Source organism: Aythya ferina (genome assembly GCF_964211825.1).
Source record: "Aythya ferina genome assembly, chromosome: 13".
NCBI lineage: Eukaryota > Metazoa > Chordata > Aves > Anseriformes > Anatidae > Aythya > Aythya ferina.
In genome coordinates this window covers 1,457,050-1,477,649 of record NC_140311.1, presented here as the reverse complement: position 1 = coordinate 1,477,649, position 20,600 = coordinate 1,457,050, and the positions used below count along the sequence as shown (strand labels likewise).

General features: G+C 67.5%; 3 protein-coding genes across 3 annotated transcripts; 2 read left to right on the top strand and 1 right to left on the bottom strand.

Annotated features, from left to right (window-relative positions):
• Window positions 1-681: 681 nt before the first annotated feature.
• Window positions 682-9,677, top strand: LOC311443943 (phosphatidylinositol 3,4,5-trisphosphate 5-phosphatase 2-like). The gene is made up of 27 exons (XM_084534629.1): window positions 682-863; window positions 999-1,283; window positions 2,027-2,090; window positions 2,725-2,863; window positions 2,946-3,081; window positions 3,256-3,396; window positions 3,648-3,735; window positions 3,985-4,071; window positions 4,237-4,341; window positions 4,421-4,535; window positions 4,605-4,711; window positions 4,968-5,070; window positions 5,339-5,535; window positions 5,618-5,735; window positions 5,817-5,913; window positions 6,048-6,186; window positions 6,265-6,364; window positions 6,585-6,673; window positions 6,755-6,836; window positions 6,933-7,022; window positions 7,107-7,223; window positions 7,323-7,411; window positions 7,607-7,694; window positions 7,804-7,959; window positions 8,055-8,635; window positions 8,761-8,951; window positions 9,059-9,677. Exons 2-27 carry the CDS (start codon window positions 1,147-1,149, stop codon window positions 9,081-9,083), a joined length of 3,381 nt encoding a protein of 1,126 aa, XP_084390755.1. The 5' UTR covers window positions 682-863; window positions 999-1,146; the 3' UTR covers window positions 9,084-9,677.
• A 750-nt stretch (window positions 9,678-10,427) lies between these two features.
• P2RY4 (pyrimidinergic receptor P2Y4) lies at window positions 10,428-15,276 on the top strand. The gene is made up of 2 exons (XM_084534006.1): window positions 10,428-10,556; window positions 13,658-15,276. Exon 2 carries the CDS (start codon window positions 13,674-13,676, stop codon window positions 14,808-14,810), a length of 1,137 nt encoding a protein of 378 aa, XP_084390132.1. The 5' UTR covers window positions 10,428-10,556; window positions 13,658-13,673; the 3' UTR covers window positions 14,811-15,276.
• Window positions 15,277-15,764: 488 nt separating this feature from the next.
• Window positions 15,765-19,344, bottom strand: LOC311443672 (diacylglycerol O-acyltransferase 2-like). Its single transcript, XM_084534007.1, has 8 exons — window positions 19,033-19,344; window positions 17,829-17,957; window positions 17,645-17,752; window positions 17,423-17,493; window positions 17,043-17,247; window positions 16,724-16,898; window positions 16,448-16,650; window positions 15,765-16,295 (listed from the first exon to the last, which is right to left on the bottom strand). Exons 1-8 carry the CDS (start codon window positions 19,070-19,072, stop codon window positions 16,141-16,143), a joined length of 1,086 nt encoding a protein of 361 aa, XP_084390133.1. The 5' UTR covers window positions 19,073-19,344; the 3' UTR covers window positions 15,765-16,140.
• Between the last annotated feature and the right edge of the window lie 1,256 nt (window positions 19,345-20,600).

Below are 20,600 nucleotides of genomic sequence, written 5' to 3'. Positions count from 1 at the left end.
CACGGGTTCCTCCGTGGGCCCGGGGGATGCCAGCGCAAGGGGAAGCCTCGGAGAGGTTTGGGCGGACGGCGGTGGTGGAGTGGCCCCGTGCCGGGGGCTCCTTGCTGCAGGGGGGCCTTGCAAACCGCCCTGGGCTGTGCGAAGAGAAAAATGGGGAGAAATGCAGGTGGGTCCCTGCGGCAGAGGGTGGCTGCAGCTCGTCTGTAATTAACACTGCAGTGCTAATCACCAACGCAGCCCGGGGCAGAGCTGCCCAGCACGTGCAGGACCCGCTCAGTGTCTGTGGCAGGAGTGAAGCCTCTCCGTGAGCCCCAGCAGCCCCCAAGCCCCCGCACCCCATTTCCAATCCCCCCGACCCCATTTCGGGATGCCCAGGCTCCCTCGGGCACCCAGTGCCCAAAGTGGCTGGAGCCGGCCCCTCGGGGGCTGCGGTGCCCCCGCATTTTGGGGGGCACCCCCTGAGCCCCTCTCCCGGCGCACAGCCGAGGGAAGGGGGCTCGGAGAAAATGGGGAGCGGGGCGGTGGCGGAGCCCCCCCAGCCTCTCCCCGCCGTGCTCGGGGCCCTGGGCCCCGCATGGCCGCCGGCTTCCCCTTGGCAGCGGGGCTGGAGAGGGAGGAGGAGCGAGGAGGCCGGCGGGGAGAGCAGAGCGCAGAGAAGGAGGAAGAGCGCGGGCGGGCGCCGTGGTGCTGAGACGGGGGCACCGGGGCCACCGGGGAGGGTGCTGCGTGCCCCTTGCCCTGCAGCTGCCCCGTGGGGCAGGAGCACGGCGGGCACAGCGGGAAGGGGCTCGGGGCCGCACCCCAAAAAACTCCTCTCGCTGCCCCCAGCGCCCTCCGGGAGCCGCAGGAGCCGCGAGGGAGGGGTGAGTGCCGCTGGTGATGTTCGGGGCGCCCGCACGGCCTACGGGGTGGTGGCCCCGGGGTTGGGGTGGCGGCACGGGGTGACCCTGCCGGGGGGTCCCTGACGCTCGCCTCTCTTCCCCCGCTGCGCCCTGCAGGTTGGAGCCCCCGGCATGAGGAGCCCCCGGACCCCCGGCATCCCCCCGCAGCCTCCCTGCTCCTGCTGCCCCCTCGCCGCCCGGCTGCGGGGCTGATGTGGGGCTGGGAGCAGCGGGGAGCAGCGGCAGCCCCCTGGCGCCCCGGGGGATGGCAGCGGCCAGCTGGTACCACCGGGACATCAGCCGGGTGGTGGCCGAGGACCTGCTGGCCAAGGCGGGCAGGGACGGCTGCTTCCTGGTGCGGGACAGCGAGTCCGTGGCGGGGGCGTACGCCCTTTGCCTCCTGTGAGTGCCCCCCCCCGAGCTCTGCTCTCCGCATCCTTCTGGGGGCTGGCTGGGGAAGGAGCCGGCCCCGGCCCCGTGGGGTTTGGTGGGGCTGGGGGTGCTGTGGGGTGCCTCAGGGCAGGGTTTTGGGGTGGGGGTGGGAGTTATCCGGCAGCCGGAGGGATGCGCGCGGGGCGCGGGTGCTGGTTCTGCTTTGCTCAGCTCTCTGGCAGCGGGGTATCGGGGTGATGCCCAGCTTGGATCCAGGGAAAATCCTGGCAGAAACCCGCACCAGGAGCTCCCAGCCCAAACCCAGCCCCCCCAGGGGATGGGGGGCAGCACCCCGAGCCCTTTGGGGCTGCCCACCTTTGGGTGCCCGCGCTGGGGGACAGCCCTCCCTGGGCGCACACAGACATCCCCTCTCCGTCCAGCCCCTGCTCTTAACTTCTCCCATGCCAGAATTTTGGCACCCCGAGCCCCAAAACACCGCTGCTGGTCCTCCAGGACCCTCCTGCAGCCCGGGGACACGTCGGTGGGGCCAGGAGAGCTGGGCTGCTGTGGCACGGGGCGGTGCCTCTGTGGGTTTGGACGGCTGCCCCCCAGCTCCCCGTGGTTTTTCCTGGCCGGGCGCGAGGTCCAAATTGCAAGCACATGGTGCTGGGGAGCGCGGGGGTGCAGGGCACGCTGATTTCATGTCCAGAAGCAGGAGCTCAGCTCCAAATCCTGCCGAGGGGGCACGGTGCAGACGCTGGGCTCTCCCCCAGGTTCCAGCGGCACGTCCACACCTACCGCATCCTCCCCGACGACGAGGGGCTGCTCTCGGTCCAGGTGGGTGGCGGGGGGCTCGCCGGGCACCCTCAGGAAGCAGGTGGGGAGGGAGTGGAGGGCTGGGGGGGTTGCTGCCACCTCCAGCTGCTTCTGCAGCAGGGCGCCCGGCGAGCGGTGCGGTTTGCTCTTTGCACGAGCTGGCTGCAGCGGCAGCACAGGATGTGCGAGCTCTGCACCGAGCCCTTCTGCAGCCCGGCTGGGAACGGTGCTGCCCCGGCAGCCTCGCAGCCTGCTGCTGCTGCTGCTGCTGCTGCACCTGGGGCAGCTTTGCAAAATATTTTCCCCTTTCCTGTCGCTCTCACCGTCCCGGCCACAGCAGCCCCGCAGCTCCGCTCGCTGCTGGCCTGGCCCCGTTGTTCCCCTCTGGTGTCCCCGCGTGGTTTCTCCTGGTTCCTAACTTTGCCACCACCCTTCCTGGGGCCCTAAAAAAGCCCCGCTCTGCTTCCCAAGGGGATGTCCTCATCTCCTCCCCCTCCTTGTCCTGCTGCCCTGCAAGGTTGGCATCCAGCTGGCACCCACCGCTCGGCACGGGCACGTTTTGGGGGACAGGCAACCTGCCTGGGGGTGCCCCCATCCCTCAGACCCCACGGATGGGGGGCACATCCCGTGCCAGCATCCCCTCTGCCTCCCCCAGACCATCCAGGGCATCCAGGCCAAGTGCTTCCGCACGCTCCCCGACCTGATCGGCGCCTACCAGCAGCCCAACAACGGGCTGGTGACCCCCCTGCTCTACCCCGTGCACCGGCACCGGGACGCGGCCGACGAGGACTCGGGTGAGCGGGGCCGGGGGCTGCGGGATGAGGGCTGGGGGCTGCCGGGGGTGCCCGTGCTGAGCCCGGGGTGCTGTGCCCGCAGACGGGGAGGACGGCAGAGGGAACCCTGCGGGCAGCGCCGGGGGGCACGGGGGGAGCACGGGGCTCGGCGCTCCCCCTGCCCGGCCCCACATCTCGCAGCAGCTGCAGCTGAGGCTGCAGGAGCAGGTGCACAGCAGGTAACGTCCGGACCCTTCCCTCCCGAGGGGTGGGCACGGCCACGGGGAGAGGAGCAGGGGGTGCTGGTGGTTCCCAAAAAAGTAGGAATTTCGTAAAACCCGAGCGAGGTGCCCGGGGATGGCTCTGCCCCAAAACCCGGGCACCGCTGCTCCCAGCCACTGCCTGCCCCGCAGCCCGGCCAGCGACTTCATGGGCTTCATGGCCGAGTACCTGACCCAGCACCTGCAGCTGGACCTGGAGGCGCTGCGCAACGGCCACCTGCAGCTGCGCCACCTCAGCACCGCCCTCGTCACCGCCTGCAGGGCGCTGCACAGGCGAGTGGCACGGGGACAGGACACGGGCACTGCGGGGACACCCGCCTCATCCCCATCCCCATCCCATCCCCATCCCCATCCCCATCCCCATCCCCATCCCCATCCCCATCCCCATCCCCATCCCCATCCCCATCCCCATCCCCATCCCCATCCCCATCCCCATCCCCATCCCATCCCCATGCCCTGGGCAGCCTGTGCCCGGCGTGGCACCGTTCCCACTCCATCTCTCACACTCCCCCACCTCTCCGCAGTGAGATCGACTTCACGTTGGCGGGGCTGGAGACCCTGGCCAGGGTGTTCGACCCCCCTGCGTCCCCTCGCAGCCCGGCCAGGGAGCAGGTGAGGCCCTGGGGGCTCATCCCGCCTGGGCACGGGGAAGGTTTTTGGGGTGGTTTTAGTGCCCGTGTGCACCCAAGGGTGCTGCGTGTGCCTGGTGGGGACATGGGGTGGCTCCCTGCTGGGACAGGCAGGGATGTGTCCCCACTCCTGGTTCAGGACGGGGGGAGCTGGTCCCTGCCCACCTCGTTGTGCACCCAGAGCCGGCGGGGGGGAGCACGGAGCCCAGTGAGCGCCCCTCCTTCTCCCCAGGGCTTTCTGGCCAGCGATCCCGACCTGGAGCTGCTCCTCAACAAGATCTCTGCCGTCAACCACCTCCTCTCATCGCTGGAGAAGAAGGTGCCTGCTCCCTGCAGGGTGGGGAGTTGGGCACAGCCAGACCCCACGGCCTCTTCCTGCGGCTACAATCCTCTGCCGTGGGCTCCCAGTCCCACCATTCCCCCAAACTGGAGGCCCCTCAGCCGCCCCCATCCCATCCCCAGCTCCCTCTCTTCTCGCTGCCAGGTGCTGAGGTCCCTGCAGGACACGGTGTCGCGGCACAACCTGGCGCTGCCCAGCCTGGCGGCCCCGCCGCCGGCCACCAAGCCCCTGGCCGTGCAGAGCTTCGAGGTGAGGGCACGGGGTGGTCCCGGAGCCAGCGTCGCTCCTGGGTGGGGGCCAACCTCAGGAACCCCTCCTGGTGCCGCAGGTGAAGGTGGGCAAATCGCAGCGGGCAGCCCTGAGGGTGGACGTGGAGCTGGGCACGGTGACCGTCGCCAAGAAGGGCAGCGGGTCGCCGGAGGAGATCATCCCGCAGGATAAAAGTACGGGGTCGGGGGCCGGGGGACGCGCTCCCCGCGCTGGGGGATCCCCTCCTGACGGCCGGCGTTCAGTCCTGCAGCTGATCAAATACCAGAGCGTGCAGAGCAAGGTGAGGCTGGTGTACGGCCGCGACCCGCAGCGCAGCCTGAGCAAGGATTTCGTCTTCCCCAGCGCGCGGGTGAGCACCACCAGCCCCTTTTTCCCCCCTTTTTCTCCTCGGAGAGGCCGTTTTGGGAACACAGACCTGTTATTTAGCCACGCAGTGAGCAGGCACTCTCAAGGTCCAGGCCACTCCCGTGAGCCGTCTCTGGCACCTGGGGGTGCCGTCCCCCTGACCCAGCCGCCTTTTAGGGTGCTTTGTTCCCCTACACCTGGCCCCAGCCCCAGGGCCCTGAGCCCCCCCATGTGCCCTGAGCCCCCCGTGTCACCCACAGAAGCGAGAAGCCTTCTGCCAGCTGCTGCAGCTGATGAAGATCCAGCACTCCAACCTGGACGAGCCCGACCTCATCTCGGTCTACGTCGGGACGTGGAACATGGGTAAGGGGCCGAGCTGGTCCTTGGTGGGGACAGGGGGATGGAGAAGCCCCCAGCCCCCAGCCTGGCAATTTTGGGGTTTGTGCTGTTGCTGCTGGAGGCGTGGATGCCTGGAGGGCTTCACACCCCAGCACAGGTCTGAGATGTTCATGGATGGACCACGGCGCTGGCGTGATGGGTGCTGACCCCGGGGGGTCCCGGAGACGCACGGGGCAGGGCCCGGGGGCGGCGAGGGGCTCGAGGAAAGTCACCCGCTGCCCATATCCCCCAGGCAGCGCCCCGCCGCCGCGCTCCCTCGCCTCCTGGCTGACCTCGCGGGGCTTGGGGCGCACGCAGGACGAGACCACCGCCTGCATCCCCCACGACATCTACGTCATCGGCACCCAGGAGAACTCCCTGGGCGACCGCGAGTGGGTCGAGTTCCTGCGCGCCTCCCTCAAGACGCTGATGGCCATCGACTACCGCGTGGTAACGGGCACCCCCTGGGACCCCTCCAGCCCTAATCCCGCTGTGGGGCGGGCAGCTCACACCCCCCCTGTGTGCCCCGCAGGTCGCCCTGCAGTGCCTGTGGAGCATCAAGATGGTGGTGCTGGTGAAGCCCGAGCACGAGCGGCGCATCAGCCACGTCCACACCTCCAGCGTCAAAACGGGGATCGCCAACACGCTGGGTACGGAGGGGACCCCGCGGAGCCGGGGGGGCTGCCCCACGGGGCTCCCGGCCCCCCCCCCTGAGCTCGGTGTCCCCGCAGGGAACAAGGGGGCCGTGGGTGTCTCCTTCCTCTTCAACGGGACCTCCTTCGGCTTCGTCAACTGCCACCTGGCCTCCGGTAGTGAGAAGACCCACAGGTGACGGGGAGCTTGGGGTGGCTCTATGGGGTGCCCCGCTGTCCTTGTCCCCAGCTGGCAGGGATGGGGTGCCCCGGGGGTGTTTTTTTGGGGGGTTGATGTGCGGCTGCCGTCCCCCCCCCGGTGCGGCACAGGAGGAACCAGAACTACAGCGACATCCTGCGCTCCCTGGCGCTGGGCGACAAGCGGCTCAGCGCCTTCGACCTCACGCTGCGCTTCACCCACCTCTTCTGGTTCGGGGACCTCAACTACCGCCTGGACATGGACGTGCAGGTGGGTGCCCCCCGGGACCCCCCCTGGGTGCCCCCGGGGGCCGCCGCTCACCGCTTCGCCCTCCGCCCGCCCGCCCAGGACATCCTGAGCCACGTCACCAAGAAGGAGTTTGGCGTCCTGCTGGCCGTCGACCAGCTCACCCTGGAGCGGGAGAAGAACAAGGTGTTCCTGCAGTTCCGTGAGTGCAGGGGGCACGCTGGTGGCACCCAGGGACACGCTCTCCTGGTGCCCCCTCCGGCGCGTGGCGGTGCCTGCACAGCTCTGTGCGAGATGCCAAAAACCTGGGGGATGTCGGTGTGCACCACGGACCCCCCGGGGCAGCGTCCCCACGGGAGCACGCAGCTTTGGGGACAGCCGGAGGTGCCGTCCCCATGTCCCCTCTGTGTCTCCATCCCCAGGAGAGGGTGACATCTCCTTCCCCCCCACCTACCGGTACGAGCGGGGCTCCCGGGACAGCTACATGTGGCAGAAGTTCAAGACCACGGGGGTGAGTTCCCAAAGCACCACCCCGGGGGAAAGCAGCCCGACCCGGGGAGGGGACCCAAACGGGCTGCTCTTCTCCTCCTAGGTGAGGATCAACGTCCCCTCGTGGTGCGACCGCATCCTCTGGAAGTCGCACCCCGAGACCCACCTGGTCTGCAACTCCTACGGTGAGCGGGACGGGGACGGGGCTGGGGCTGAGCCTGGTGCTGCCCGAGCTGCCCGGGGCTCGGGGACAGTCCCCATGTGTCCCCGTCCCTCTCCAGGCTGCACCGACGACATCGTCACCAGCGACCACTCGCCCGTCTTCGCCACCTTCGAGGTGGGCGTCACGTCGCAGTTCGTGCCCAAGAGCGGTAAGGACGAGGGGACGGGGTCTGTCCCCGCGGGGTCCTGGGCACCCACCCCACACCCACTGAGCCCCCCTGCGCCTCCCGCAGCCCCCGGCAGCAGCCCCGAGCCCCTGGCCTGCATCGAGTGGGAGAGCATCGAGGTGATCGTGAAAACCGCCAGCCGCAGCAAGTGCTACATCGAGTTCCACTCCTACTGCCTGGAGGGTGAGGTGGCCCCGCAGGAGGGGTCCCTGGGGTGGGCACGCTCTGCTGCCGGCACGGGGCTGGAGCTGTGCCCCCCTTTCCCCGGCTGTGTCCCCGCAGAGGCTCAGCGGAGCGGGGAGAACAACTCCCAGAGCTGCGACGTGCCCGGCTTCCTCAGGATGGGCTGGTCGGCCAAGCAGCTGCCCGTGGTACGCCCCGCACCCTGCGGTGTCCTCACTCATCCTCCTGCCCCTTCACCCCGTCCCTCTCACCCCGCCGTGCCCGCACCCTGCACGGGGTGAACCCCGAGGGGCACAGGGGGGCTGTCACCGTCCCCGGGGACAGAGCCCAGCCGTGCGCCCTGCCCCACGGCACCCCCCCAGCCCCGCTCTCTCCCTGTGCAGCTGAACCCCATCCTGTCGGACCTGGAGTACCTGGGGGACCAGCACCTGCTGCTCAGCATCAAGGGCGTGGAGAGCTGCGAGTCCTACGGTGCGTGCATGGGGTGGGGGCGCGGGCAGGGAGCTGCTGTGCCTTGAGGGGGGGGGGGGGGCTCGCTGGCCCCCCGGAGCCACCCCGTTACCGTGGGCTGTGCGCGCAGGCGAGTGCTGCATCGCCATGAGGTCGATGATCGGCAGCACGGCCCAGCAGTTCGAGACCTTCCTCTTCCACCGGGGCGAGGAGACGGGCTCCATGCGGGGCTGGATGAAGGTGCGGGTCCCCAAGGAGAGGCACAGCACCCGCGAGAGGCTCTACGGTAAGGCAACCCCGTGCCACCCTGCTCCTGCCACGCGGTGCCCGTCCCTCCGGCACCCCCCCGGGGGGACAGGTGACATTTCTGTGCCCCTGCAGAGTGGATCAGCTTTGAGGAGGAGGACGAAACTCCGGCAGCGGACACCCCGCCGTGCCCCAAACCACCTCTCAGGTTCCCCCCTGGCTCTGCCCTGCCACGCACCCCATCCCCAGGCCGTGCCGAGCCCTGCCCTGCAGCGCCTCGCAGGAGCCGGCCCCACAGCCTCCCGGAGGCCAGCAGCTACACCAACCCAGCCTACTTCATCTTCGAGGGGCTCCCCACGGCCTGTGGGGCGCCGGCGGAGAGCCCGACGTGGGGGCAACGGCCCCGCAGCCCCTTCAGGGCACGGGTGCCCTCGCCCCGTGGGTTCCTGCTCAGCCCCCCGGGCGCGGGCAGGCAGAAACGCCCCAAATCGGCCGTCCTGGAGAGGGACGCGCCAGCGATGGGCGACTGCTCGCTGACGGCGCTGCACATGGCCTCGTGCCTGAGCCAGCTGGAGCGGCTGGCCCCCGAGCGTGCGGGGCACAGCCACAAGGTGCAGCTGCGCCAGACCCACAGCGCCCTGGAGCCTCCCCCCCGGCGCTCCCCGGGGCTGCCGGGGCGCACCACGGATGCTCGCCAGCACGGCCACCCTGGAGAGGTACCTCCACGGGGAGGGCAGGGGGGGAAACTTTTGGCTAGCGGGCCACCCACGGGTGCAGGTGGGCACTTTTGGTCCTGCCGTGGTGCTGCTGAAGCCTTTCCCTGTTGTTTTTTTTTCCCCAGTGGCCCTGCGACAGGTCAAGCCACCTCGGCGTGCAGCAGGGCCAGGAGGGGCTGTGTGTGCACGGCTGGGACGGCCCCGAGTTCTTCAGGTACCCCCCGGCCCCGGAGCTGGCAGCAGGGGGCTCGGAGCAGCCCGGCACCGCTGCCCCCAGGGTCCCTGGCAGGGCCCCGCGCCCTGGGGGGGACGAGAGGTGAGCTTCAGGGCAGGGCGCAGGGGGCCGGGGGTGCACCCGCCGTGTCCCCAGGTCCTCGTGGAGGCCTGGGGGGTCCCCGCTCCTGCTCAGTGGCTTCCCGGCAGGGGATCCCTCTGGCCACGTGTGTAGGGACGGCACCGAGCGGGACCTGCTGGAAGCCGGGGGGCTCAGCCCTGCCCAGTGCAACGCCCCCCGTGGCGAGGTGCTTGGGAGCCCCCTGGGGAGCCCGCCTCGAGCCGAGAGCATAGACCCAGAGGTGTGGGATTTGGGAATCCCACAGGGGTTCTGGTGCTCACCTTGCCTGAGCATGGCCAGCACCTGGGACTGGACCTCCTGGCCGTGTGCCCGACCTGCCTGGTGTGCCTCGGGACAGCCTCGGGAAGTGCCCGTGGCCATGGGGGTGGATGCTCTCCGGCTGTCACCGCGCATCTCCGGCCTCCCAAAACCTCCCCAAAGCACTGGAAGGACCCTGCTGAGCCCCCCAGCGAGGGGACAGGGGACATGGGGCTCACGGAGGCCGCTCAGGAGGTGGGGACCGCTGGATGCTTTGGACCCGGAGGCCTTGGGCACCCTCGTGCCTTGGCCGCATCGGCCGCTCCCTCGTCCCGCCGCTCAGCCTGGCTGGGGATCCCTGAGGATTTCTCCTCCAGCGGCTGCTCCCGGGGCTGCGTTGTAGTTTCTGTATGAGCTCCCACCTGCAATAAAGTCTCAGGGTTCAGAGGACGTTGGGGTGCGTGTTGGTGTGTGCAGCCGGGGGCATGCGCTGACCCCACAGAGCACGGGGAGTGCCCGCACCCGGCTGGGTGCTGCCCTCCCGCTGCTGGGGTGCTGGGATGGGCCCAGTTTTGGGGACACCGTGCCCAGAGATGGCCCCAGGTTTGGGGACACTATGCCCAGGCTGGCCTCAAGGTGGCAGTGGCCACCTTTGTCCCCAGGAGAGCCCTGCAGGTCTGGGGTGCCGGGCAGGGTCAGCACCCCAGGGGGCAAGGGCGCTGCTGGGACCCCCACGGCCGGGGCTGGATGGGGCAGCCTGTGGGGCTGGGGGCTTCTGTGGTCCCCAAGGGATGGGGGCTGTGGTCCCCAGGGGTGAGGGACTGTGCTCTGAAGGGCAAGGTCCCCGTGGGAGAAGGGCCGTGGTCCCCGTGGGTGAGGGGCTGAGGTCCCCATGGGTGACAGACCACGGCCACCGGAGGGGAGGGTCCCCATAACGAAGGGTCCTTTCCCCCATGGGTGACAGGCTGTGTCCCCACAGGGGAGGCACACATATCCCATATCTCTGGGGCTGCCACGGGGGCCTCAACCAGCCCGAAACCTACAGGGGCAGCGGACGGGCAGCGGTGGGGCTGGCAGGGGCGCCTGGCACGGGTGCTGGGTGCGCTGCGGGCTCCTGCCCCCGCCTCTGCCCGCCTCCAGCCCTGCCTCTCCCGGGCACTTTGCTCCCAGCGGTGGGAGAGCAGGAGCGGGGTGTGCACGGGAGGGCACGGCACGGCACGGCACGGCACGGCATGGGGTGGCACAGCAGCAGGACCCCCGGCCCCACGGCGCACAGGCGCTCCCCGGGGGTGCCCCGCGGCTGAGAGCCACCCCAGCCCCGCACTGCAGGTGAGCTGGGGGCACTGGGGTGGGTGGGGGGCAGCTGGACGGCCCCACCACGGCCCTGCAAACTTTCGGGGGCTCTGTGGGCACTGCTTTGGCCCCTCCAGGGGTGGAGGGGGCATCCTGGGGTGGAGGGTTGGGGGATGAGCCCGTCCTCCCCATGCCTCCTGCTGCCCCTAAATCCCTCGGTGCATCCTCCGGAACGCACCGCGGTGCTCCTCCATCACCAAGGGCCTTCGCCTCTCCCGGTGCAGCCACCTCCTCTTCTTCATCTTCCTCTTCATCCCCCCCAAGTGCTGCCTCCTGCGAGGGCAAAGCTGCCCCTTGGGCTGCCAAAGCTTTGCCCGGTGCTGCCGGCTCCTGCAGCAAGGAACCTGTCCCCCGCTGTCCCTCTGAGAGCCACCTCGGGGCAGGGGACAGGCCTGGGGGTGGGGGACGTGGTGGGCTGCCCCCAGGGCGCTGCACAGCCCCGGAGCTGCTGGGGACCCCGGGGAGGGCACAGCTCCTGTTTGGGCAGCTCCCGGGAGCGGAAAAGGAGCGGACAGAAACCAGGTCACGCTCCCCTGCTGCCAGGGCTTTGGCTGGGCGAACCACGTGGCGATTAGGGACAAGGGTCCTTCTGCAGTGCGTTTTGCATAATTCCCCCTTGTTTTGCAATTTCCAACAGCTTAAGAGGGAAGAAAAGCCCCGTGTGTCCCAGGCCCCAGCCTCACGCCACCCCGAGCCCCTTGGCTCCATCCCCCTGCCCCGTGTCCAACGGGCAGCTTGTGGCCCTGCTGGTGTCCCCAACCCTTTCTGCCTCTGCTGTCCCCCCGTGTGCCATCCCGCTGTCCCCCCCAGCAGCTCACGGAGCAAGGGGGAGGCAGGTTTCATGCCTCGTGCATCCACAAAGCGGGCAGGGCAGGGCTCAGCATCATGCTCCCAGCTCCACGGCCCTCCGTGCCGAGCCTCCAGCTCCCTGCCGGCCCCGACGGGGAGCCAGCACCGGGCTCGGAGCCCCTGCTCGGCCCCAAACCCTCCTGGAGGAGCGCACGGGGATGGTGCCGGGCAGGGAGAGCCTCGCCGGGGACGTCACCGACGGGCTGGAGCGGGCGGGCGGTGACGTGGCCCCGGGTGGGGGATGTAAATCAGAGCAGTTTAAACCGCTGACTTTGATCGTGACTAAGATGAGGAAGCAGGAAACCTTGCCTGCTGAGAGCACGGCTGTCAAATGCCCTCTTCTTTCGCATCGGGATTTGTCAGAGGCTTTCCCAGGGGACGTTTGCCCGGGAGCAGCTCACTCGGGGTGCCGCGGGCAGGCTGTCCACGGGCCCTTCCAGAAGCTGCCCTCTCCACAGGGCCATCCAGCCCCACGCTGCTGCTCACACCTTTTCCTTGCGTGTTTCTAGCATCAGATTATTTTATTTATTTATTTTTTTTTAATTGGATTCTTCGTGTCTTACTCATTTATTGACCTGCTTCATGGAAAGCGGCTTTGGTCACCGAGACCCGCGGCAGGGCTGCTCTGGCAGGGCTTCGTGGCGCACTGCTTCAGCTCATGCACCCTCAGAGGTGGGAAGAGGAAAGAAATCTCGTGGTCCCTCCTGTCCCCGTCAGCATCACGGCTCGGGGACGAGCCACAGTGGGTTTGGGACCAGCAGCAACCCCTCCGGAGGGGGTCCCGGCCGGGCAGGGCTCCCGGTCCCTGCTTCCCCTCCGGTTTGAGGGGAGCTGAGCGAGCTCCCGCTGTTAATGTTTGATCCGGACCTGCCTGTGCCCTCTGAACTCGCCCCACCGCCAGGCTGCCCGCGGTGGGGAGGCCGTGCCAGGGCTCCTGCTTTGGCCCCAAAGCCGCGCTCAGCCCAGAACTCAAACAAAAAGAGCTGGGGGGTGCGTGCAGGGGGTGCCCGCCCAGCTGCCTTGGATTGCTTTATGATCATCTCTGTCAACTCGGGGCTGTCCCCGCGGGGCCGGGGCTGGGGCAGGACAGCTGGCGGCTCACCTGAGCCACGGATGCGCCCTGCAGGAGATTCCTGCCAAGCACGCTCCCTGCCAGCAGCCGCACGGCGCGGTGGTGGCGAAGGACGGGGTAAAGGGGACGGGGGGAGAGGGAGATGGGGGGGAAAAGCGGGGGCAAACCGGCATCCCCATCGCAGCGCCGAGCCCTGCGCCAGCCCGGTGCCCACCAGCAGAGGTGGCACAAAGGGGGCACCTCCCCGGTGCCGGGGGGCTGGGGGGGCTGTGCTGTGGCCACCCCCTGCCCAAAGGGTGGAGAAGCAGCCGGAGAAGCTCCCTCTGCCTGCTGGAGCAGCAGGAGCTGAGCTTTGGACGTTTGGAGAGGGCAATGGCAGCGTTTCACGGCTCGCCCTCGCCTCTCGTCCCCGGGGAGTGCTTTGCGGGGCGCTGAGGATCCCGCGCTTTGATCCCAGCAACGTGCGAGGGGGAAATGTCCCCGATGGCTCCTTGGGGAACTCGCGCTGTCTGGGGCTGCTGGGGCCGGGGCTTGGCGCGGGCACAGCTCCTCTCCGCCCCTCTGAGCTCATCGCCCTCCTAGGGAGAGCAGCCGGCAGCTGGAGGCCCCGCGCTGCGCAGGGACCCTCTCCCAAAGGCTCCTCCAACAGCCCCCCGAGGATTTCTCCGGGCCACGCCACCCCCCCCTCCCCAAACCCCCCAGACAAGCCTTTCTTCTCCTCCCGCCTTTCTTCTTGGCAGGGCCCCCCCTGGGACCGGCAGCATTGTCAGGATGGTGCCAATTAGGCTGAGCCGGCTTCCAAGAGGCCGGGCTGGCAGCGAGCGGGGCTGCTGGTGCTCATCAAGGCCTCATTGTTCGCCGCGCCGCGGGTCTGCTGGCCGGGCCCGGGCGCCCTGCCCGGCTCCGCGCGGCGCGGGTGTCACGGCGCGCCGCTCCGAGGGACGGTCCGCGGGTGTCACTGGGGGGGCTCCGAAGGGGAGGACGTGTCAGGCTCCGAGCCCGGAGCTGAGAAAAACCAGAGATGGCATCAAAGTGGCCGGAGCTCCTGGAGGGGGGGAAAAAAATCTGGCGTCTTTGGCCGCCTTCCCCCTGCTTTTTGTGCCTGACAATGGGCCGGGATCAGCAGCTAACGTGTGGTTATTAACTGCTCCCCCAGCTCCGGCCGGGAGAGCATGGCAGTCCCAGCGAGGATGTTCCCAGTTGCCCTGTGGACGCCGACCCCGACGGCCTGGCCGGGAGGGAACGGCACGGCGGCAGCGGCGGCGGAGGAGGAGGCCAAGTGCGTCTTCAACGAGGAGTTCAAGTTCATCCTGCTGCCCATCTCCTACGGCATCGTCCTGGTGGTGGGGCTGCCCCTCAACAGCTGGGCCATCTGGATTTTCGTCTCCAGGATGAGGCCCTGGAACGCCACCACCACCTACATGTTCAACCTGGCCGTCTCCGACACGCTCTACGTCCTCTCCCTCCCCACCCTGGTCTACTACTACGCCGATCGCAACAACTGGCCCTTCGGGAAGGCGCTCTGCAAGATCGTGCGCTTCCTCTTCTACGCCAACCTCTACAGCAGCATCCTCTTCCTCACCTGCATCAGCGTGCACCGCTACGTGGGCATCTGCCACCCCATCCGCTCCCTCAAGTGGGTGAAGACCAAGCACGCCCGCCTCATCTGCGTGGGCGCCTGGCTGGTCGTCACCGTCTGCCTCATCCCCAACCTCGTCTTCGTCACCACCAGCTCCAAGGGCAACAGCACGCTGTGCCACGACACCACCAAGCCCGAGGAGTTCGACCACTACGTGCACTACAGCTCCTCCGTCATGGCCCTCCTCTTCGGCATCCCCTTCCTGGTGATCGTCGTCTGCTACTGCCTGATGGCCAAGCGGCTCTGCAAGCCCAGCTTCTCCAGCCCCGGCCCCCGCGTGCCCTCCTTCAAGCAGCGCTCCATCAAGATGATCATCATCGTCCTCACCGTCTTCGCCCTCTGCTTCGTGCCCTTCCACATCACCCGCACCCTCTACTACACCTCCCGCTACTTCCAAGCCGACTGCCAGACCCTCAACATCATCAACTTCACCTACAAGATCACGAGGCCCCTGGCCAGCATCAACAGCTGCCTGGACCCCATCCTGTACTTCATGGCGGGGGACAAGTACCGGGGGAGGCTGCGCCGGGGGGCAGCCCAGCGCCCCCGGCCCGCGCCCACCTCGCTCCTGGCCCTGGTGTCCCCCTCGGTGGAGAGCAGCGTGGGGGGCAGCTGCTGCACCGGCGACCCCCGAGGGATGGGGACGGCGGGGAGCGGAGGTGGGCGGTGAGGGGGGACGGGGGAGCGCTGCGTGGGACCCCCGGTCCCCCCAAATCTGCCCGGAGTACTGACTGCAGGCCCAGGGGTGGGTGGCTGTGGGGCACGTCCCACCCCACGGCGGTCCTGGGGACACACGAGGATGGACAGGTCACCGGGAAGATGGCACACGTGGCCCTCCTGGTCTGCTCGATGGCAGCCTGCAGGGGCCAGGCTGATTTTGGGGACGGAGAAGGAGCACCCCTGCCTCTGGGGTTAGTGACACACGGACAGCCGGGGCGGTGGCCACGGACCTGGCTGGGGTCTTCCTTGAGCCTTTGCCACTCCGCCCAATGCTGCCAGGGGATGGGGCTGGGGGTCGAGCCTCCCACTGCTGCTGCCCTGCATGGTCCCTGCGGTGGGGACCCTTGGGGAAGGCTGGGGAGGGAGGCGGTGAGGGGTCCTGCTGCTCATGACCCCAATAAAGCACCTTCCCCCTCTCCACATCGTGCCGTGGTCCTCCCCGTGCCAGAAGGAGGAGGGATGGGGTGGCTGCGGCGAGGGGGCAGCGGCACGGCCCCAGGCTGCTGGAGGGGTGGCACTGCCGTGACGAGGGACAGGTGGCGAAGGACTCCTGGGGAATCTGCCTTTACGGGTGTTTGCTTTCCAAATGTTTGCCCAGAGCCTTTGTTTAACCAGGTGCCTGCGTAAAGAGGAGCAGGCTGGAGATGGTTATCAGCGCTGGTGACTCCCACGGCAGCCTCGGATGGGACAGGGAGAGACGGGGCTGTCCCTGCCCTCCCACGGCCCCCCCGGTCCTCCCCAAGCACGGGGAAAGGGAGCCCAGAGCATCCTCAGGGTGTCCCCCCTGTGCTGTCCCCCTGGCACCTGCAGTGCCACAAAGCCCCCCCCTTAATGCCCACACATCCCAGCGCTGTGCCCTGTCCGATGCGGCACCCCCAGCACCAGCAGGACGCAGGGAGGGGGTGGAAATTTGTATTAGGGAACGCACCCGGCCGTGCCGAGGTCACTGCCACCCGTCCCCAAGCCCGGGCGTTCCCCCCCTCCACGGGGGGACATCTCCCCAGCCTGCTCCTGCCCCCCATGGGGAAGCCACCCCCGGGAGCTCCTTCCTCTTCCTCACGCCACCCCGTCCCCTCCCTCCGCTCACGGCCTCCTGGTCGGCGTGGGGGGACCGTGCCCACCGCCGGCTCTCACCCCCACGGGTCCTCGCCAGCCTTCGGGTGCCACGGGAGGAAGAGGAGGAGGGGGAGCCACAGGGCCACGCAGCAGCCCCGCGTCCCCGCGTGTCCCCCTTGCGCCGGAGGGGGGCCGAGACCCCCACCCGGCGGCGCCTGCCACGCTCACACAATGCGCAGCTCGTCCGCCTCCGACAGCCCGTACTTGGTCTTGTTCTCGTTGAAGAGCTTGAGCAGGGAGCGGACGTAGAGCTCGTGGTACATGTCCACCGTCTCGCGGCTCGGGTCCTCGATCTTGGGCACCGTCACCGGCTCGCCCACTGCCGGGAAGGGGGAACCCGCTCAGATCGCGGGGCAGCGCTCAGCTCATCGGGGCCATGAGCTGGGCTGTGCCTTCCAACACCACCCGGGGCATCCTCCTCCTCCTCCTCCTCTTCCTCCCCGCGCCCTCAAACCCGCCGGAGGTGCTCACCCACGGTGGTGATGGGCCGGGCGTAGGGCAGGAAGCCCCGGGACCGCACGGAGGTGAGGCCCCTGCCGTAGAAGACGCAGGGAGCGAAGCCCATCATCTTCTGGAAGCGCTGCTGGATGCTCCTCATCCAGCTGCCCTCCTCAAAGACCACCTGGCGGAACAGGTCGTTCTCCCCGAAGGAGAAGGAGGGGACGAGGTAGGCCCTGCGGAGGGGAGGTGGCACGAGGTGAGGGGACACCGGGGACCCCGCTCCCCGCCGGCGGCGCCCGTGCTCACCCGTGCTGCAGGGCCATGCGGACGAAGCCCTTGCGGTTCTTCAGGATGAGCGTGGTGATGCCGGGCCGGCAGGAGAGCGACTCGGCCGCGCCGCCGATGACGATGGCCACGGCGTTGCCGGTGCCGTTCTTGGAGAGCAGGTACCCGATGGCACGGCGCGTCACGGGGCACAAGCCTGCAGCGGGGACGGCAGCGCTGAGCTGAGCGCAACGCCGCGGGGACGGGGACCCTGCGAGGGACCCCAAAGGGCAAAGGGGTCCCCCTGCTGCGGGAGAGACCTCGGGGGAGCCCCCTGCCCGCGGGCGCTGCCCCCGCTCACCCCCGCTCATCAGGTACTCCCTGAAGAGGGGCAGGCGGAAATTTCCAGCCAGGGTGGTGAGGGAGGGCCGGATGCCCGGGAACATCTCGGCGAAGCCGGTGGAGCCCGTGACGAAGTTGCAGAAGGCGCCGACGCAGAGGATGCCGTGGGGGTGGGAGCCGATGATGTAGTTGTGGCTGGGGGACAGCTCGTGCGTCTTCACCAGCTGCGGGGGCAAAACGGGGCTGGGGCAGGGGGCACCAGGGCTCCAGGATCGGTCCCCACGGCAGCACCGCGTGCTGCAAGCAGGGGACACGTGGAACAAGGAGCCTGGCCCAACATGGGCATCCCAGTGCCTCCTTTTGGGTGTGGGCATCCCCACCTGGCACCCCGCTCCGTACCTTCACGGGGAAATAATCCCGAAAGTGCCTCCACACCGGCCATCTCCGCAAGCACGGCAGCCTCCTGCCACCTGCAAACCATAGATGGACAGGGTAAGTAAAGCCCATCACAACAAGCTGACTGCTAAATAATCCACGTAGACCCGCTGCATCCCTCCTTCTGCCATTTTTTTGGCCTGTCTGCTGCGCTGAGAAACGGGGGTGTGCCCCATCCCTCCGTACCTTTCTCCGGCGTGTCCCAGTCAAAGATGACCCAGGCCAGGTAGAGCGCGGAGATGGGCCAGAAGCTGGTGAAGACCAGGTAGACGAGCAGCAGCAGGCTGACGGTGCCTGCAGGATGGGGATGGGGATGGGACAGATGAGTCGGTGCCTGGCCGTCCCCGCCACCCCCCACGGCCCCACTCACCCAGCAGCAGGAAGCTGAGCACCCACTGCAGCACGGCCAGGAGCTGGAGCCAAGCGCGCACGTCCCGCTGCGAGGGCCAGGGCACGGCGAGCAGGGTGCGCAGGGTGGCCAGGAGGCTGGCACGGCTGCCTGCGGGGACGGGACGGCTCAGAAGTGGCCACCCCGGTGCGGAGACACCAAGCTGGGGGTGGCCCCGGTCCACCCGGTGCTGGATGGGCTGGGGGATGCCCAGCCCCGAGGCCAAAATCCACCCCCCAGCAGTGCCAAGGACAGCGGCGAGGGGTGAGGCAGGGGAGGGGTGGCCGTCCCCAGCACCAAGCCCCCGCGGGGCCAGCGCGGCCCCGCTCGCTCCGGCTGGCCCTGGTGAACCATTAACAAACCCCGGCGGGGTGCCAGGATCCAAACTCCACCGCACGGCCCCATCCCTCCTCCCCGAAACGGGCCCGAGGCGCCTGTCCTGACGGGCAAAGGTCCGGAGAGCGCCTCAATGGCACGCAGCGGGGCTTGGGAAAACAACCCAAAATCTCTCAGAAGAGACGCGCGGGGCAGGAGGGGGGGGACGGAGCTGTCCCCATCCAGGCCGGCCACCAGAAGGCCAGAGCCATCCCCAGCGGGGAAGGATGGGCTTCCCTCTTCCCGAAGCGCTGGCCCCACTCCGAACACCCCCCTGCTCCACCACGAACACCCCCCTGCTCCTCCACCACATCCCCAGAAATCCTCCAGCCCCGTGGTTTTAACTTGCCCAAGCCCCGTGATGTTTACAGCGAGGACACAGCTCTGCCCGGCCCAGCTGTGCCTACCCAAAAGTTGCATTTTTAGACGTTTTCATGCCGCCTCCCCGCACCCCAAGCACTCCACAAATCTCCAAGGCCACACAACGAAAACCATCGACCGAGCCCAGCAACTGTGCCAGTCCCCAGCTACCCCCCGGAGCCTCCTCCGAGGATTTTGGCCTCCGTGGGGACCCGGAGGAGAATTCGCAGCATCTCGCAGGAGGAACGTTTCCTACCGCACGGTCGGCATTAACTGCAGAAATCCCACTCCCGTTGAGCAACTTTGTGCTTTCCTCTGGTGCCACTAACCCCAAACTGCCCCAAACGCCCCCCTTCCCCCCGAGCAGTCAAAAGCAAAGAGCCAAGAGTGACAGCAAGCGCTTATTGCCGGAGCGTGAGGAGCCCTCAGACACGCTTCGGGTATTTCTTACCGCTCAGATTTTGGGAGCAGGCTGTGATGATCGTTTTCATGGTGGCGGGGAGCTCTGCTCCACAGCCCAGCTCAGCAGGTTAAAAGGCGAGTTTGGAAATCCCAGCGGCGATTGATCGCTGGTCCAGCCTCGGTGACCGCCCCGGCCGAGCCGAGGGAGGCTGCACGCACGGAGGGGAGCGGAGCGGAGCCAGACGGAGGGGCCAGGACAAACCCTGGGGTCTTTGGGAGGAGGAGAAGCCACGCAGAGCACCGAGGAGCCCCCAAAAAAGGCAGCTTGGACGTGCACAATTAGCAGGGCTCCTCGGTGGTGACGGCAGCCGCCGTCCCCCAGGGAATGGTAGCGTCCGTGCCGTGGGTATTTCACAAACCGCTGCCACGCTCCGACGGTGTGACGCCCTCGAGGGACGCCCCAAAACGTCCCCCCTGTGCTCCGTGGGGTCTGGCAGGCTGGCGAGGTGCCTGGGGACAGGACCTTCTCCAGCAGCTCACCAAACAGCCGTCACGGCGGGCCGTGGGTCTGGCTGGAAAACAGGCAGGTGAGACTAGAGGGGTTGGGGGTAAATAAAGCAAAAAAAAAATAGGAGAGAGACAGTTCAAAAAGAGTGAAGAAAAATGAAGCAAAAGCAGCAGAAGCAGCCCTGAGATGGGGCTCCAGGCCAACAGCGAAGGGACAGGGAGGAAATGCGGGATCTCACCCAGCAGAGCTGCGTCTTAGGAGCTGCCCTCACAGAAGGACTTGCCGGGAAGAGCAGGCTTACAGCAAATGTAGGAAGGGTAAATTGATGTGTAAGATTGCACGTTATTAAAGCAAAAAAAAAAAAAAAAAAAAAAAAAAGTTTTGGAAGGTGCAGAACCCACAAGGAAAAACAAACAAACAAACAAACACACCCACATGATCTTTTCTCGTAGATCAGAGAAACGATATCTGGAAAAAAAGGGGCAACTCCATCCACTGCAAGCGACATTCAGCATCAGAGGGAACTCAAGAGCAGCTGGGATGGCTCCGTGGCTGTGTCTAAATGTCTAAGCTCTCCTCAGTCCAGCTGGCTGCTCAGGTGTGCCTGAATCATGCTAATATGAAGGAAAAAAAAGCTGAGTGCTTTCAATTTTTAGTGTTCCTTGCATTTTTAACAGGTTTAGAACAATCTCACCAGCAGCTGCTGGCCCACAGCCGGCAGGCACAGAGCCCCCAGCAGCAGTTCCTCCGTTGCTCACCCGGCAATGGCAGTGCCACTCTCTGGATGGGCGCAGGTACAGCACGGCCGTCATGTTCTCTCTTCCCAGTCAGTCGAGGAGCAGCACCAGCTGCAATTTAAGCTTGTTTGGAGGACTGCAGACACAGTTTTCACCCCTTCAGGGTTATCCCATAAGCAGATCGCAGAGCACGCTGACCACCAGCGCATTGCTCTTCTGAAAACGGCGCTGCTGGTCCCAGCGTTGGTCCCTGCAGCACTCCACGAGGGTCCCAAACACACCCACACCACCACGCGTACCTACACAACACATCTACAGCTGCACAGAGCCCACCACACCAAGCAAAGGGACAAACATTTATATTAAGGCATC

Coding starts and splice junctions, on each gene's coding strand:
- LOC311443943 (XM_084534629.1), top strand. CDS start 1,147: ATGGCAGCGGCCAGCTGGTACCACCGGGACATCAGCCGGGTGGTGGCC. Junction 7,412..7,606: donor CGGCCAAGCAGCTGCCCGTG/GTACGCCCCGCA, acceptor CTCCCTGTGCAG/CTGAACCCCATCCTGTCGGA. Junction 8,952..9,058: donor CGCCCTGGGGGGGACGAGAG/GTGAGCTTCAGG, acceptor GCTTCCCGGCAG/GGGATCCCTCTGGCCACGTG.
- P2RY4 (XM_084534006.1), top strand. CDS start 13,674: ATGGCAGTCCCAGCGAGGATGTTCCCAGTTGCCCTGTGGACGCCGACC.
- LOC311443672 (XM_084534007.1), bottom strand. CDS start 19,072: ATGAAAACGATCATCACAGCCTGCTCCCAAAATCTGAGCG. Junction 17,753..17,828: donor GCTCAGCTTCCTGCTGCTGG/GTGAGTGGGGCC, acceptor CCCATCCTGCAG/GCACCGTCAGCCTGCTGCTG. Junction 17,494..17,644: donor CTGGGACACGCCGGAGAAAG/GTACGGAGGGAT, acceptor TATGGTTTGCAG/GTGGCAGGAGGCTGCCGTGC.